The sequence below is a fragment of the Aspergillus tubingensis genome, assembly GCF_013340325.1.
Source record: "Aspergillus tubingensis WU-2223L DNA, scaffold_6, whole genome shotgun sequence".
In the NCBI taxonomy this organism is placed as follows: domain Eukaryota; kingdom Fungi; phylum Ascomycota; class Eurotiomycetes; order Eurotiales; family Aspergillaceae; genus Aspergillus; species Aspergillus tubingensis.
Genome location: NW_023336280.1, coordinates 1,118,670 through 1,132,993, shown reverse-complemented (window position 1 = coordinate 1,132,993; position 14,324 = coordinate 1,118,670). Strand labels below are relative to the sequence as shown.

The following is a 14,324-nucleotide window of genomic DNA, read 5'->3' as shown; positions in this document are numbered from 1 at the left end:
AATAAGCAGCCATGGATGTGAGCCCATCCAATTCCCAAATCTTACACCGTTCTCTCATCACATAAACTAGACCCTAAACTACCCTGCATAAGTAGGTCGCGGACATATAATGCAGCCAACACATGTGCTACCCAAGGTACTCAGACACGAGATGCTTGACAGGCATATTTCTCACAGCCCACTACTACAAGCCGTTGATCAAGTCAGCTCCACTTTCAGAAACCTTAGAATAGAGCTGACCGATAAGCTTAAATCAGGATCTTGGTCTTCTATCAAGATCGGGTACCTTGGTCGCATGGTTCTTTGTAACCAGATATCATGCTGAAAAGCGACAGGTAAGCCAGGAATTGAATGCAGAAGAAAATCTATAAATCTACAAAGCGGATGCCTGCACTACCTTGGATGAGCACACAACACAATCCTGACCTGACTAATGCAGCAAAATGCCTCGGCTCGCCAGCCATTACCCCGAAGCATCAAGCAAATGAGCAGCAGACCACTCATACGGCTAAACTTCGGGTACACCGAAGACCGACCGACACTATGCATGCAGCTTACCGGGTCATGGCCCACTATACTCACTATTGGCCTACAAATCTGCATCTTCCAGACCACCAAAAACCGTAGTGGCGAAGCATGCCCTCTTTCAAGAATCCAATCAGGGAAAACAGACCAATGCTAAGACGCTAACCCGCATCACCGATGTTACTAAACCCCGCACTTCCGCTGTGAATAGATGGCTAGTATTGCCTCTCCATAAGGCAATTGGACAAAAGGTGAGGGGCTTGATAAGACCAAATCCCTAGACTCGAACCAACGGGCTTTGTAACAAGCAAGTTGGATCATATGATGGTCGCTGCGGAAGACTAATCCTTAGTGTGCAGTGCATTATTAGCATACTAGACCTCGGGAAGGGGAATCATGAAGGATGGCTAGAGTATATTCTTCTGGCCTGTTACACATATGCGCCTTTAGAGATCTCTCCTACATGACACCCCTTTCTACCATACATGAACATCTCGCACTGCAAGCAACCCTTTTAGGACAACAACAACTAAGGACACTCCTATAAATGGAGGGCGAGAAGGTTCAAAGCAAATACAAATTGACCAATAAGATAAACCACCACAGGAGGGGAATCTGCAATAGTCGATCTATATGGCACGCTACTATGATGTAGATCTGCAAGGGTCAAGATAAAGAGCAAATAACTTAGTCTAGTAATGAGCAGGCTTGCGGGGTTGTGTAACACAGTAACTGACAGAAACAGCGATTGAAAGATCACACTCTATGTCTTCAAGACTGCTCGTATGATGTTTTTTAAATATAAATTTGATGAATAGAGGTATCTTATTCATCATCTGGCATCTTTAGTCCTATAGTTACCATGAATAACAGATCCTACCACTGCATAATCGTGCATCGATCCACCACCACCACCACACAGCTGAAACACCTAAAAGCGTAGTACTACGCAGCTAGATTTAGATGCAGCAGCAAATATCCTAGTACGTAGGGAACATAGTTTCAGCACATGAAGGATGGACAAGGAATGAACCATCCATCACGTGTAGCGTGCGGGGAGAGAAGGAGGGGGTTGCAGGGAAAAGAAAAAGAGGAGCTGTGAAGTAAGTAGTTACAAAGAGATCTCTTTTAAAGCCAAGGTAACCCCTCACCATCTATCTATCTACTATTTCATCTTCTCTTCTATTTTTTCCCAAGTGAAAGGCTTCATCCCTTACGTCTGCCACTCATCGTGTGTGACATTTGTACAACGTCCCATCTATCCTGCCCACCTAGCATATACCTATCAGAAGATTCTGAATATACCCTCAACTAAATAAACACAATGACCATCACCGAACCCACCACCTCCCTCCCCACCCACCAACGCGCCGCCATCCGCCAAGGCACCGGCCCGACCTCCACAACCACCATCTCAACCATCCCCGTCGAGAGACCCGGCCCAGGCCAAATCCTCGTCAAAATCACCTGGACGGGACTCTGTGGCTCCGACAAGGGCCTCTTGCATGACGAATGGGCCGGGTTCGGGGTAAGTATGAGGCCCGAGGCCAAGGGGATCGCCGGCCACGAGGGGGTCGGTAGAGTAGTTGCCGTCGGCGAGGGAATGGAGAAGCGATGGAAGATCGGCGACCGAGCAGGGATTAAATGGATCGCGAGTGTGTGTGGGGAATGTGAGTTCTGTTTGACGGGGACGGATGAAGTGAATTGCATCAATCAGAAGAACAGTGGGTTTACGATGCCGGGGACGTTTCAGGAATATTGTCTTGCCGATGGACGGTATGCGTCTAGGATTCCGGATGGGGTGAGTGATGAGGAGGCTGGGCCGATGATGTGTGGAGGGTTGACGGTTTATGTGGCTTGTAAGAGGTTAGTATTTCTACTCTTACTCTTGGGTGAGGGCTTGGTCTGATGAATAATGTCCTAGGTCGAATGTCAAGGCTGGACAGTGGATTGTCCTCCCTGGTGCTGGGGGTGGGCTTGGTCACTTGGCTATTCAGTTTGCGCGGGCCATGGGCATGAGGATCATTGCTATTGATAGTGGGGAGGAGAAGCGCGAGCTGTGCCAGCGGCTTGGGGCAGAGGTGTTCATCGATTTCCAGCAGACGCCCGATGTGGCGGCAGAGGTCATGAAGGTCACTAAGTATGGTGCTCATGGCATTATTGTGACGGCAGCCACAAAGGCTGTTTATGCGGCGGCACCGGGGTATCTGCGGCCGAATGGTACTATGGTGGCTATTGGATTGCCCAATGATCCTACGATCTTGGCTGGTGCACCGCCGCTGATGATAGCACTCAAGAAACTGAACATCGTAGGATCCATAACTGGTACTTTGCAAGACACCCAGGAGGCGCTGGAGTTTACTGCGAGAGGCATTGTTCATGTGAGTTCTGCTGTGGTCTATATTGGAGTACATTGTGCTGACTGTGGATAGCCCGTCTTGACCAAGGGTAAATTGGAGGACTTGGACTCATGGGTCGATAAGATGGCCAAGGGCCAGCTGGCTGGTCGTACTGTCCTTCAAGTGAGCAGTGATAACTGAGTCCAGCATCAAGGGGTCAGTTGCCTGGAACACTTGGTCCACGATGTTTTTAGTTGGTTCCTGTACTGCAAGACAAAGCAAGAAACCTGGGCATTCCTATTTCATGTGAGCCCTCGAAGTTAGGGTGCATTGCTCCCCTAGAAACATCAAATAAACTGTATATGCCAAAATAATATTCCAAAACAGCCAATGCTTTTCATTCAGATAACTGCCGTATATGCAAACAAACACCTAAAATTATACAGTCGTGTTAAAGCGGTCCTCCTCGTCACCAGCCTTCGAGTACGTCTCGCGTGTGTCCATCTGTTCTTGCTCATCCTCGCCCAGCTGCAGGTTCTCACGCTTGATCACCTCTTCCTCCGTCTCGACAGGAGCCGTGACCGGGGTCTCCTCTCCGTTAACAGCCTCAGTGGCAGGAGTAATCGGCGTCGACGACTGGGCAGCTCGCTTTTGTGTAGTGTTCACCAGGGGAGTGTCATCGTTGAACAGACGCTGAAGCATGGCGCGACGGTCCTCCTTGGGAAGCATGAGGTTGACGGAGTGCAGGGACCGCCAAAGAGGCAGGGTCATCCGCTCACTAGTATTTCGTTAGCTTGTCTGCAGCAACTTATGATAATCTGGAAGATGTCACTTACTGGAAAGTCTCGTCGGCATCCGGCTTGATGTGCAGGATACTGCAGCCCATGGGGATGTCTCTGACCCGCTCGCCGATCTCTCCAAGCTCCGTCCAGCTATCACCGTCGACCTTGGGGAACATCTCCACAAGAAGTCTGTGCAGAGTCTCCTTCTTGGTCAGGGTGACGGCCCTAGCAGGGCCCAACCAGGGGTTGAGAATCCTCAGTCCGTCAGTCTGGATGCGCCAGCGGCAGACCTCAGGACGCTGCACATCTTGGCGCACGAACATCTTGACACCGCAGTGCACAAACTTCATGCCTTGCTTCTCGTTCGCGGTCAAGATGTCGCGGGCCAGAGAGCTGGTGTAATAGATGGTGCGAGCCGGGATTGCCTCCGCGTTGCGCACCATGAAACGGTCCCGGGGGAAACGCTCAGAGATCTCGTAGAACTTGTAGATCGGGTCGAGCTCTTCCTGGTTGGGATCCAGATACTTGAAGGGCTCCTCAATAGGTTGGCCGTTCTTGCGCTTCTGAGGGGCAGCTTGCGGCTGAGCCTCTGCGGGGGCGGGTTTCGCGGACTCAGCAGGAGCAGGAGTCGCGTCAGAGGTCTCGACAGTATCGGACTCGACCACGGGCGCAGGGGCATGAACAGGGCGGTCACCCAAGAAAACTTCGGAGCCGTCCTCGAGTTTCGTCCTCTTCGCCGGAAGCTCGTCTTCCAGGCTGTCTGCATCCCTCTTGGCGGGGGAGATCTGGTCAGTAGCAGAGTAAGGGATCTGGTGGGTAGCCTGGGCAACGGATGCGTTCTTTTCGGCTTCCTTCTCAGCCTCCTGGTCAGGAGCAACCAAGTCGTCCAGCGCGCTGATCTTTTCCAGAGGCTGGCCGTCTCCATTCTTCTGCTTGAAGTCGAGCTCTTCCGTCAGGGCAGCAATGGAAGCCTTGGGGATGACCTTGGAGGAATCCTCAGGCTTGGCACGGATTTCAGACACCTTCTCCAGAACGGTAATGAAGAAACCGCCAGTGTCTTGCATGTGGGGGTAGATACGGATACACCTGTCGAGGGGCAGATCCTCCGTAGGCGGGAACATGCCCTCAGCAACCCGGCCAAGGCCACTGATACCCTCGCGCTCCTTGCGCTCTTCAACCTCCTTCCAGCTGTTGTACATGCGACCCTCACGGTCCATGACCTTCCATGTCTTCAAGCCAGAGGCTCTCTTCAGTCCCGGAAGCTCATTGCTGCAGTCGAGAATGCGGACATTGGCAGAGCCGCAGCGCTCCAAAGCGCTGGCAATGACGGCCTCGTTCTCAATGGGGTTCATACTGCAGGTGGAGTAGACCACGCGGCCACCGACCTTCAACATCTGCAGAGCGCGGACAAGGATCCGGACCTGAGTGGCGTACAATCCCAGAGCGTTGTTGTAGTTCCAGTCCTTCCAGACACCCCAGTTCTTTCTCGCCGTTCCGTCACCGGTGCAAGGCACATCAGCCAGGATGCGGTCAAACTTGAGGTACTTGTTCTTGACGGGCTTTCCTTCGGGAGCGGGCTCCGGAGGCAACTTGATCGAGGGGAACATCGTGGCGTCGTGGTTCGTCACAATCAAGTTGGGCGAGCTCAGTCGCTTCATCTGGTGGATCAACATGTGGGCGCGCTTGTAGTCGGCGTCGTTGGCGATCAGCAAGCCGGTGGTTCGGCCATCGTCACCCAGACCTTCCGGTCCCATAGGTTCGGCGGAAGCGGTGCCCTCAGCCACCTTCGCGGTCACTTGTTGCATGGATTCCTCCTCGCCGGCGTGGATCATCTCCATGAGCTGTGCGGACTTGCTACCAGGGGCAGCGCACATATCCAGAACGGTCATGCCAGGCTTGACATCAAGCAGAAGAGGAGGGATCATGCTAACTACCTCCTGTCTGCTGATGTTGCCGACCTCGGTCTCGGCGACGAGGAATTTCTGGAACGAAGCGAAGGGGGCGAAGCGCCGAACGACCTGCTTGGGGGTGGTCATGGACCAGGCGAGTTGGTCGGGGTACCAGGGAACGGGACGGGGAGGCTCGACATCTTTGCCCTCGTATTTGATCGAAGTAATTTCGGGGATGTAGAAGTTCTTGAGCTTTTCCTGGACGGCTAGCGCATGGCTTGAAGCGAACGTTAGTTGCATTGACTCGAACGATATCGCAGGAGCTGCTATAGTCCAGCGCAAGGATAATAACGTACCCACGAGATCCGGTGAAGCGGAAGCTGTTAGGCAGATCCCTCCTGATGGCCTCCCAGAAAGCCTCCCTCTCCTCCTCGGGGATAAATCCCTGCTCGTTGTAGTAGCTTTCGAACTTGGCGTTTTCCCTGGCGACTTGCTGCCAGTTTTGACGTTCGCGACCGCCGCCGCCCTGCCGAGATAATGAAGTTAGTCCCCGCCCACGATGGAAAGCAAATGCAAAATTGACGAGATAATTATAATCTCCCGGACATGGAGATTGTCTTACATACCTTCTTTCCACGCTTACCCATGATGATCAAGATTAATTGCGATGCGAAAGAACCAGACGAGCTTCCGCAATTTCTCCGCTGCAGAAATCAATCCATCGCCAATCGCGCCTCCAATCCGCCCGCCATTATGTAAGCCCGTCCCGCCATGGAACATCCTCGGGCCGGTACACTAACCGTATGTAGTTAGCCTTTGTTCACATAAATTCACCAGTTGATGATCGCTCATGAAACCAGACCCGACCAGACACCAAGGTTGTCTTCGGGGAATGACCAGCTGCATAGATTGGACGCCAATGTGCACAGGAAATGATGAACTCCGAATATATACATATTTACGATCATTCCCAGGGTTAGGTTATAATCACCGATCTGGACGGAATATGTAGCTGGAGCAGTGTCTGTGTAGTACCCTAGGAGCACAGCAGGATAGAACCAATTTCAAGCGCCACTTAGGCCAACCAGGCTCACTTCATTATGCTCCGAAGATCCTTGGCCTTATCAAATGCTGTCGGCCAGATAATGAGTGCAGGTAGCCCTTGCATTGATTGGCGTCAATATTTCCTATGCCAGCAAAGCAATCACCGCCTCTGATGCGGCCGTGCCTCTTAAGCGGTCATTGTCCGGAGAGCTCGAATCCGTGGGAACTCAATGTCGCCTAAATGTGCAATTATATCGGGGAAAGAAAATGGATACAGAGTTGTCGGTCTACTCAACATTTTCCGAGGAAACCACCGAGCAGGAAGATGACAGTATATACTACCCGGAAGGAGGTCTCCAGGCATGGCTGGTGGTCTTCGGCGCATGGTGCGCTATGGTCCCAGCCTTGGGCTTGATGAACACTGCGGGGACGCTCCATATCTGGACCAGCACCCATCAGCTCAGAGACTACCCAGAGTCGAGCTATGGCTGGATTTATGGTGCTTATGGATTCTTCCTTTACTTCGCAGGAGCCCAAAGTGGTGCGTACTTCGGCGTCAAGCTTTGAATATGACCGGCTAATCATCTTATTGACTGTTATAGGGCCAATCTTGGATACATGGGGCCCAAACTACATCATTCTTCCAGGGTCCATCGGCATGGTAGTATCGTTGGTATGCTTCAGTTTTAGTAAAGGTAAGATCCCGAGAGAATAACAGCAGCATCGCAACTGACTATGTGTAGAATACTATCAGATCTTCCTGTCTTTCAGCGTTTTGGGAGGAATATCGGCTAGTGCTCTGTTTACTCCGGCTGTTGCAGCAATCGGCCATTGGTTCAACGTCCGTCGAGCATTTGTCACTGGACTTGCTTGCACAGCAGGTGGACTCGGAGGTGTGATCTTCCCTGCGATCATTTACTTCAACGCGCCGAAGATCGGATTTGGCTGGTCGATCCGGATCATTGCACTCCTGAGCCTCGTCCTCTGTGCTATCGCGTGTCTTCTGATCAGGACCCGGCTACCCCTCGGCAAAGAAACCGGAGGCAGTGCGCTAGCAGATTTCAAAGCAATAAAAGATCCCAAGTACGCCGTCACCACAGCCGCAATATTTCTTGCTGACTTTGCCGTGTTCGTACCAAACACATATCTTTCTTCATATGCAGTCCACGTCGGGTTGAGCAACACAGTTTCATATCTACTGCTTGTATTCCTGAACATCGGACTGATCCCTGGCCGTCTGTTACCAGGCCTAGCTGCTGATCGCTTAGGGAGGTTCAACATGATGGTTGTTACCTCCCTCGTATGCTCAATATTGACCCTTGCATTGTGGTACAAGTCTGGAAGTAGCTTGGGCGCAATTGTCTGTTATGCCGTACTGTTTGGCTTCTGGAGCGGAGCTGCCATGAGTCTGTCTCCGGTCTGTATCTCACAGATCTGTGCAACCGAGGACTACGGAGCGCGGACGGGCACAACGTATACCATCGCCAGTCTCGGCGTACTCACAGGGATTCCGATCGCCGGTGCAATCATCCAGCGCGATCATGGGCAGTACGGCGGGCTCATCATCTTCGCTGGTGTGCTGTATCTCGCGGCGGCAGCAGTGTTTGCCGTAGCTCGGGGGATTTGCAGGGGTTGGTCGTTGAAGACCCGATTCTGACCAGGGTTCTTCGCTCGGAGAAGAGCTTAGCCAGTCTCAGCCATCCCGGGCCTGCCCCGTGCGTGGCTTAGCAGGGCTGAGTGGAAGCATCACTGCGATAAGCAGCGTACCATACATAAGAACAGGTAGTGCGGAGTTCAAGCAACAGCCTCTCTTGCCGTTATTTGCTTTTGTTGACAGGTGGAAGGTTCCGTACAACCGAAGCAAAATCATCCTTCTACTACGCAGTGTGTCCAAGGAGCAGACCAGCCCGTTAGTTCCCTAACTAGTGCCTAGCATCCCTGTCGAGCTCATCTCCGCGAACTCAGCGGTCTGGTTGTTGAGCCTCCATAACAGTGTCAACTGTCAATAGCAGTCACACCAAAGAATTCACTCTGGCCTGATCAGCCGCACAATCACACTACCTAGTCCGTCATTAGTGTTTTAGACCAAGGAATGGGAGCACCATTACCTACTAGTCACCATCATCCCAGCCCAATAAGTAGAAGCAGCAGCTGAACATAATTTAACTAACGGAATTGGCCAAGCAATGCACCCTATGCCATTGAGGCAGTGGCTGAAAATGAAACTATTTCGACCCAAAAAACACGGGCTCTAGAAAAGCTTAGATTGCATTGTTAGTGTCGTGTATTGTTGCTAAGTTTGTTCACATGGATAGACGGACCCTATCTATCTAGGCACACTAGGCAGAACCGACGCCCAAAAACCGCGGTCAATCAGTCAACCCGCGAGCGAGCCCTGATCGCGATCCACGCCCGTGTTTTCCTTCCCGCGATGCCCCTAAACACGATCTCGTTACCTAAACATCCACCCTTCAACCTTCATGTCTCAACCTTCAATACGAACTGCCATCTCTTCTTTCGGAATTAATCACCGCGCATCCTCATATAATACTCTTGTCTACCTTAAGACCAAGAAACCAAGAAAACCTAAAACAACCCCCCACCCCTTCACCATTTCTGACTGCTGCAAGCCCTCGCTTACGCCCTGACAACAACCCTGACTGACACCCATGTTTGAGGTTCCTGTTGGCCCCCAAACCGAAGGGCCAAAACCAGCTATCTAGATAGGTAGAGATAAACAGCCACTACTAAACTCGTCAAAACTAATTCCTTGGCCCGATTCCTATTCATCTACCCAAATCAGCAGCAGCCAGCGAACGGCCCCTTAGATTCCTGCCCTTACTTTCCCTATACTAGTCTAAGGCGGATGGATAGCGATCAACGGCTGTCTGTTTTTGGTTTCCTTGAACGCCAACCAACACTAATGCAAGGCTGTGTTCGTGTGTGGAGTCTGTCCTGGGGCTGATTTTCGTTTTGTCTCTTTGTTTGATGTGTGACTTATTTTTTTTTTTCTTCTCGAGTCACTGTCAGTGCCGTGCGATTTGCATCGCCCCCATGCAAGATCGGGCGTAATTGTAACCAGAGACAGAAGTTAGTTTAGTTATAGGGGGGGCATGGTGGGTTGGACAAGAGTTATAAGACCCGAGGAAGTATGCTTTGCTGACAGGGAGTCAGTATCACTTTCTTTTATTTTCTACTATTTTAAACATACTCGATTCCTTTGATTCTATACATACATACATTCGTTCAATTGTTTCTTTCTCTTTCCTATCTACAACACCCTTGAGATACCCAGCATATAAAACACCTTTTCGCTCACACCACACCATATACCCAATTACCTCACCACCACATCCAAACAAAGTAATTAATCAAAATGGGCGAAGGTCAAGAATGGTCCTCCGGTTTCTGGGACTGCTGCTCCCCTTGCGGCACCTGTACGTCTATCCTCTCCTTCCTCCCACATCAACAACCAACCCCTAATCCCCAAAAATAACCAAACTAAACAATACAATGAACAGGCTTCCTCGGCTGCTGCTGCCCCTGCTGCCTACACGGCCGCACCAGCTCTCGTTTCGAAGACCCCACCCTGAAAGATGATAGCATGATGAACGGTGGTGTACGTTCACCTACCTACCCCTCCCACCAAACCTATCTCTCCTCCCATACAATCAATCTAATACTGACAATGCAATTCAGTGCTGCCTCTACTTCCTCCTCAGCTACTGCGGCTTCCACTTCATCCCACTGATGATGAAGCGCGGTCAAATCCGAGAGAAATTCGGCCTAGAAGGGTCCGGATGCGGGGATTGTATGCGGGCGTGCTGCTGCCCGTGCTGCACGCTCATGCAGCATGAGAAGGAGTTGGAGAGTCGGGCGGCGTTGTTGGAGGGCGGTGCTGGTGCGCAGCAGGGGTATAAGGCTCCCGGGGGCATGCAGTATGCTTAAATCTCAACTTAGGAATAATTTTGGGTGATTTTGTGTTTGTCGTCGAAGGCATTGGGATTTTGGATCATAGTTTTTTTTTTCGGGATTGGTGTTTGTTGGTGTTTTGCTGTTTGATTATAATTCTCTTGGGGTGAAAATACACGAGAGGTGAACTGATAAACTGGCTGGTGTTGTTCTTCTACGGTGTAACGGTGCAAACTGAAACTAAACAAATACATTTTGATATAGCGACAGTTGTGTACTGTACATGACACGCTCCTTCGGGCACGACCACCGCTTCTATCTATTAGAAAATCACCAAAACAAGAAAACACGGGCCATAAATCTTCTTCTGCTTCTTCTCTCACTCGCACTCTCTCAATCCACATTCATGAGCTCTCCCTTTTTACAGAGAGTTGCGGCTCATGTCCGCACGGATACGGTTGTAGTCGAGGACGGCCTCGATGCTGCCGACAGCGCTCATGGCAATGTCCTGATCCCACAGCTTGCGGGAGGCGAAGTCCATGACATCCTTCTCGGTGATCTGGCCGATCGTGCGCTCGATGTCCTCGGGGCTGAGGCGGCGGCCGGTGGTGATGATCTGGCGACCAATGTCTTCGGCAACGGCGGTGGTGCCGTCAAGGGAGAGGAGGATGGAGGCCTTCAGCTGAGCCTTAGCGCGCTCAACCTCAGCGGAGGTAACGTTGTAGCTCAGGCGGGACCATTCACGGAGGGTGAAGTGGATGAGGTCCTCGAGGCGGGTGACGTTCTCGGAGGTCAGGTAGATACCCCACAGACTGTATACCAATCGATTAGCGAAAATCTTTAAGGACGGACACCATATAACCTACCCAGTGTCGCTGTAGCTGGTGGAGAAACTCATGAAGCTGTTGGCAAGGCCGTGGTACTCAACGAAAGAGCTGAGCTTGCTGCCAAGGTAGGAGGAGTTACCCATGGCACGGTCCCAGTTACCGACGATGGCCTGGGTAACAAGAGCGGTGAAGTAGTCATCGTCCTTCCAGCTAACACCCTCGACGGCAAGGGCAATGTGGGCAGTGGGGAGAGTGTCGTCACGGATTCTGACCTCGGAACCGATGAACTCGGGGATACGCTTCTGCTCGGCGGTGAGGGCCAGGGCAGCAGAGGTCGGGGGCTTGCTGGGGAGGCCACCGAAGTGCTCCTCAGCGAGTCTCACGAGCTGCTCGTGGGGGATACCACCGGCACCAACGAGGACCATGCGGTCAGCAGTGTAGTTGGTCTTGATGTAGTCGACCAGGTTGTCACGGGAGATGGTCTGGATGTTCTGCTTGGGGCCGAGGATGGTGCGACCGAGGGGCTGGTTCTGGAAAGCAGTGGCGTGGAGGTGGTCGAAAACAACCTCCTCGAGCTGCTTGTCGACCTCCTCCTGCTCACGGAGGATGACGTCGCGCTCACGCTCGATGGCAGTGGGCTCCAGCTTGGAGTTCTGAAGGATATCGGCGAGGATGTCGACGGCCTTGGGGACATCGTTGTTGAAGGACTTGGCGTAGTAGACGGTGTTCTCGCGCTGTAGTCATGCGGCGTTAGTTGCGATCCAAGGGAATTGATTCTTCCATGTTTCCGGGCCGTACCGATGTGTAGGCGTTCAGGTGAGCGCCCATGTTCTCGATCTCGAGCTCCAATTGGTGCTGGGAACGCTTGTTGGTGCCCTAGTTGATGTCAGCTATCGCATTTCCAGGCCACCAATTTGCAAGTTTTATATACCTTGAAAGCAAGGTGCTCCAGGAAGTGCGCGGTTCCGTTGGTCTTGTCAGTCTCTGCCCGGCTACCGGCATCGATCCACACGCCAACAGTGGAAGTCTGAGCCCATGGGGAGTACTCAGTAGCGATCTGGGGCAAGTCAGTGAGTTCCTTGAGCCATTGAGATAACCCATTCGGCGTACCGTGAAACCGTTGGAGAGAGTGGTGGACTGGGTGGTGGAAGGCAAGGTGACCGGGGAAGCGAAGCCACGCTTGACGGGCTGGATGGCCTTCAGGGCGGCCTTGCTCCGGAGAGCCTGGTTAAGGTTGAACGCTAGGCGCCGAGAAGCCATTGTGTGAAGATGGAGGTGGGTTGGGGGGAAGGAGGGAGGAATGAGGAAGGGTGCAACAAGACGGTCAGGTCAGCCCTGGAGATGCGAGGTTGAAGTTCGGGAGTCAAATTGTTCGCCCATCCGCCAGCCAATCACATGACCCGCTTTTCCAAACCACCGCATTCGCTCCGACTGTTCCCTAGCTTCTTTTGCTTAGACAGTTGTTGCTACTAGCACGGTCTGGAGACCGCCATTCAAAAAGTGTACAACATCAATTAAATCCAAACAGAGTCTATACTCATCAAGAGACATCAACAATCAAATACCAATCACCTATTTGATCCTCCTCACCATAATTACTACATATCACATGACTCCACTATACCCAAAGCAGTTAACCTCCATACAATGACTCCCAATAGCATATGAATCAATCACTTCCATTACTACCATCATCACCACTGAATACAACCTACTCACTCCCCAAACTCTTCGCATACATCTCCACATTCTCCCTCATTGATACGTCCCCCACAAACCCCAACTCCAACGCCCTCTTGGTATCAAAATTGGGCGTCCACGTCTGCACAATCCGATCAATATCCGCATCATACCTCTCCTCCACCAACCCTCTCCTCTCCTTCCCCCCAATACTCTCCAACGCATCCAGCATCTCCGCAATACTAACCTTCAACCCAGGCAAGTTGACTGATCTCGAATCTCCAAACTTCTCCGCCGGGATCTCCCTCGCCTTAACCAAATTCCTCACCACCGTCGCCGGCGAACAAATCCACATCTCCGTCTCCTTAGCAACCGGCAACACCGCAGGCCGGCCATTAAACGGCTCCCGAATAATATCACTCGCGAAGCTACTCGCCGCCTGTGTCGGCTTACCCGCCCTCACAGTAACAGTGGGGAGACGGACGGCACGACCATCCAGGAACCCGCGACGGGAGTAATCATTCAGCAGCGTCTCGATGATGAGTTTCTGAGATCCGTACGACGAGGACGGCACGGCGGGGAAGTTGCTCTCGTTAATGATATAGCCTGGTGGTGCGAGGCCGTATACTGCTAGACTGGAGGTAAAGACGACTTTGACGCCGGGTGTGACGGTGCGGAGGCGGTCGAGGATGTAGCGGGTTGCGTCGAGGTTGACGCGCATGCCTAGTTCGAAGTTCGCTTCAGATCCACTGGACATGATGCCGTGGAGGAGGTAGATGGTGTCATAGCGGTTGGTGGAGGTGATGAGGCTGTCGACTACGCTTGGGTTCGTCAGGTCTGCTTCGATGCATTGTGTGCGGGAGGCATGTTGGGCTGCGCTCTTGGGGACCGTGGGGAGAACAACGTCTGTGAGTGTTACTGTCGATGAAGGGAGGGTGGTGAGGAGGGCTGCGGCGAGTTCTTGCCCAACGTAGCCGCTGGCTCCGGTGATGAGTATGGACATGTTGTAGTTGTAGCTGTACTTGTAACTTATAATCGGTAGGTGTGTTGGGAGTTGCCAGATATGTGGATTGCTGCAGACTGGCTTTTTTGGGTAAGTGATAGTGATGTCGCATTATATGTCTTCTTATATAGTAAAGACAGTCAGCCTACTGCGGGGTTGAGCGGAGACTTCAGAACCGCTACTGCGAATGCAGTCATTCAATTGCCTCATCTTTAATCCAAAGTCCCTCACTCATCTTGAAATCGCTCAAAACGAAGCCCCTCATTAGTCCAGCATCATGGATCCACGCAGCAAGTCCGATTAGTGGAATTTATTGAGGCATT

The 14,324-nt window shown here is 52.0% G+C and overlaps 6 protein-coding genes across 6 annotated transcripts; 3 read left to right on the top strand and 3 right to left on the bottom strand.

Annotated features, from left to right (window-relative positions):
- Positions 1-1,849: 1,849 nt before the first annotated feature.
- On the top strand, positions 1,850-3,065 carry AtWU_04134 (zinc-dependent alcohol dehydrogenase; the record flags this gene model as incomplete). The annotated part of the gene is made up of 3 exons (XM_035499245.1): positions 1,850-2,391; positions 2,450-2,906; positions 2,958-3,065. The coding sequence occupies 3 exons, from the start codon at positions 1,850-1,852 to the stop codon at positions 3,063-3,065; spliced, it is 1,107 nt and encodes a 368-aa protein (XP_035355138.1).
- A 237-nt stretch (positions 3,066-3,302) lies between these two features.
- AtWU_04133 (tRNA (cytosine-C5-)-methyltransferase) lies at positions 3,303-6,182 on the bottom strand (the record flags this gene model as incomplete). The annotated part of the gene is made up of 4 exons (XM_035499244.1): positions 3,303-3,642; positions 3,701-5,812; positions 5,892-6,061; positions 6,162-6,182. The coding sequence occupies 4 exons, from the start codon at positions 6,180-6,182 to the stop codon at positions 3,303-3,305; spliced, it is 2,643 nt and encodes an 880-aa protein (XP_035355137.1).
- A 664-nt stretch (positions 6,183-6,846) lies between these two features.
- AtWU_04132 (monocarboxylate transporter) lies at positions 6,847-8,236 on the top strand (the record flags this gene model as incomplete). The annotated part of the gene is made up of 3 exons (XM_035499243.1): positions 6,847-7,120; positions 7,182-7,274; positions 7,323-8,236. The coding sequence occupies 3 exons, from the start codon at positions 6,847-6,849 to the stop codon at positions 8,234-8,236; spliced, it is 1,281 nt and encodes a 426-aa protein (XP_035355136.1).
- A 1,719-nt stretch (positions 8,237-9,955) lies between these two features.
- AtWU_04131 (PLAC8 family protein) lies at positions 9,956-10,527 on the top strand (the record flags this gene model as incomplete). Its single annotated transcript, XM_035499242.1, has 3 exons — positions 9,956-10,016; positions 10,101-10,198; positions 10,279-10,527. The coding sequence occupies 3 exons, from the start codon at positions 9,956-9,958 to the stop codon at positions 10,525-10,527; spliced, it is 408 nt and encodes a 135-aa protein (XP_035355135.1).
- Positions 10,528-10,912: 385 nt separating this feature from the next.
- On the bottom strand, positions 10,913-12,578 carry AtWU_04130 (mitochondrial processing peptidase; the record flags this gene model as incomplete). Its single annotated transcript, XM_035499241.1, has 5 exons — positions 10,913-11,303; positions 11,358-12,052; positions 12,117-12,194; positions 12,250-12,375; positions 12,429-12,578. The coding sequence occupies 5 exons, from the start codon at positions 12,576-12,578 to the stop codon at positions 10,913-10,915; spliced, it is 1,440 nt and encodes a 479-aa protein (XP_035355134.1).
- A 451-nt stretch (positions 12,579-13,029) lies between these two features.
- Positions 13,030-14,001, bottom strand: AtWU_04129 (SDR family oxidoreductase; the record flags this gene model as incomplete). Its single annotated transcript, XM_035499240.1, has 1 exon — positions 13,030-14,001. The coding sequence occupies one exon, from the start codon at positions 13,999-14,001 to the stop codon at positions 13,030-13,032; it is 972 nt and encodes a 323-aa protein (XP_035355133.1).
- Between the last annotated feature and the right edge of the window lie 323 nt (positions 14,002-14,324).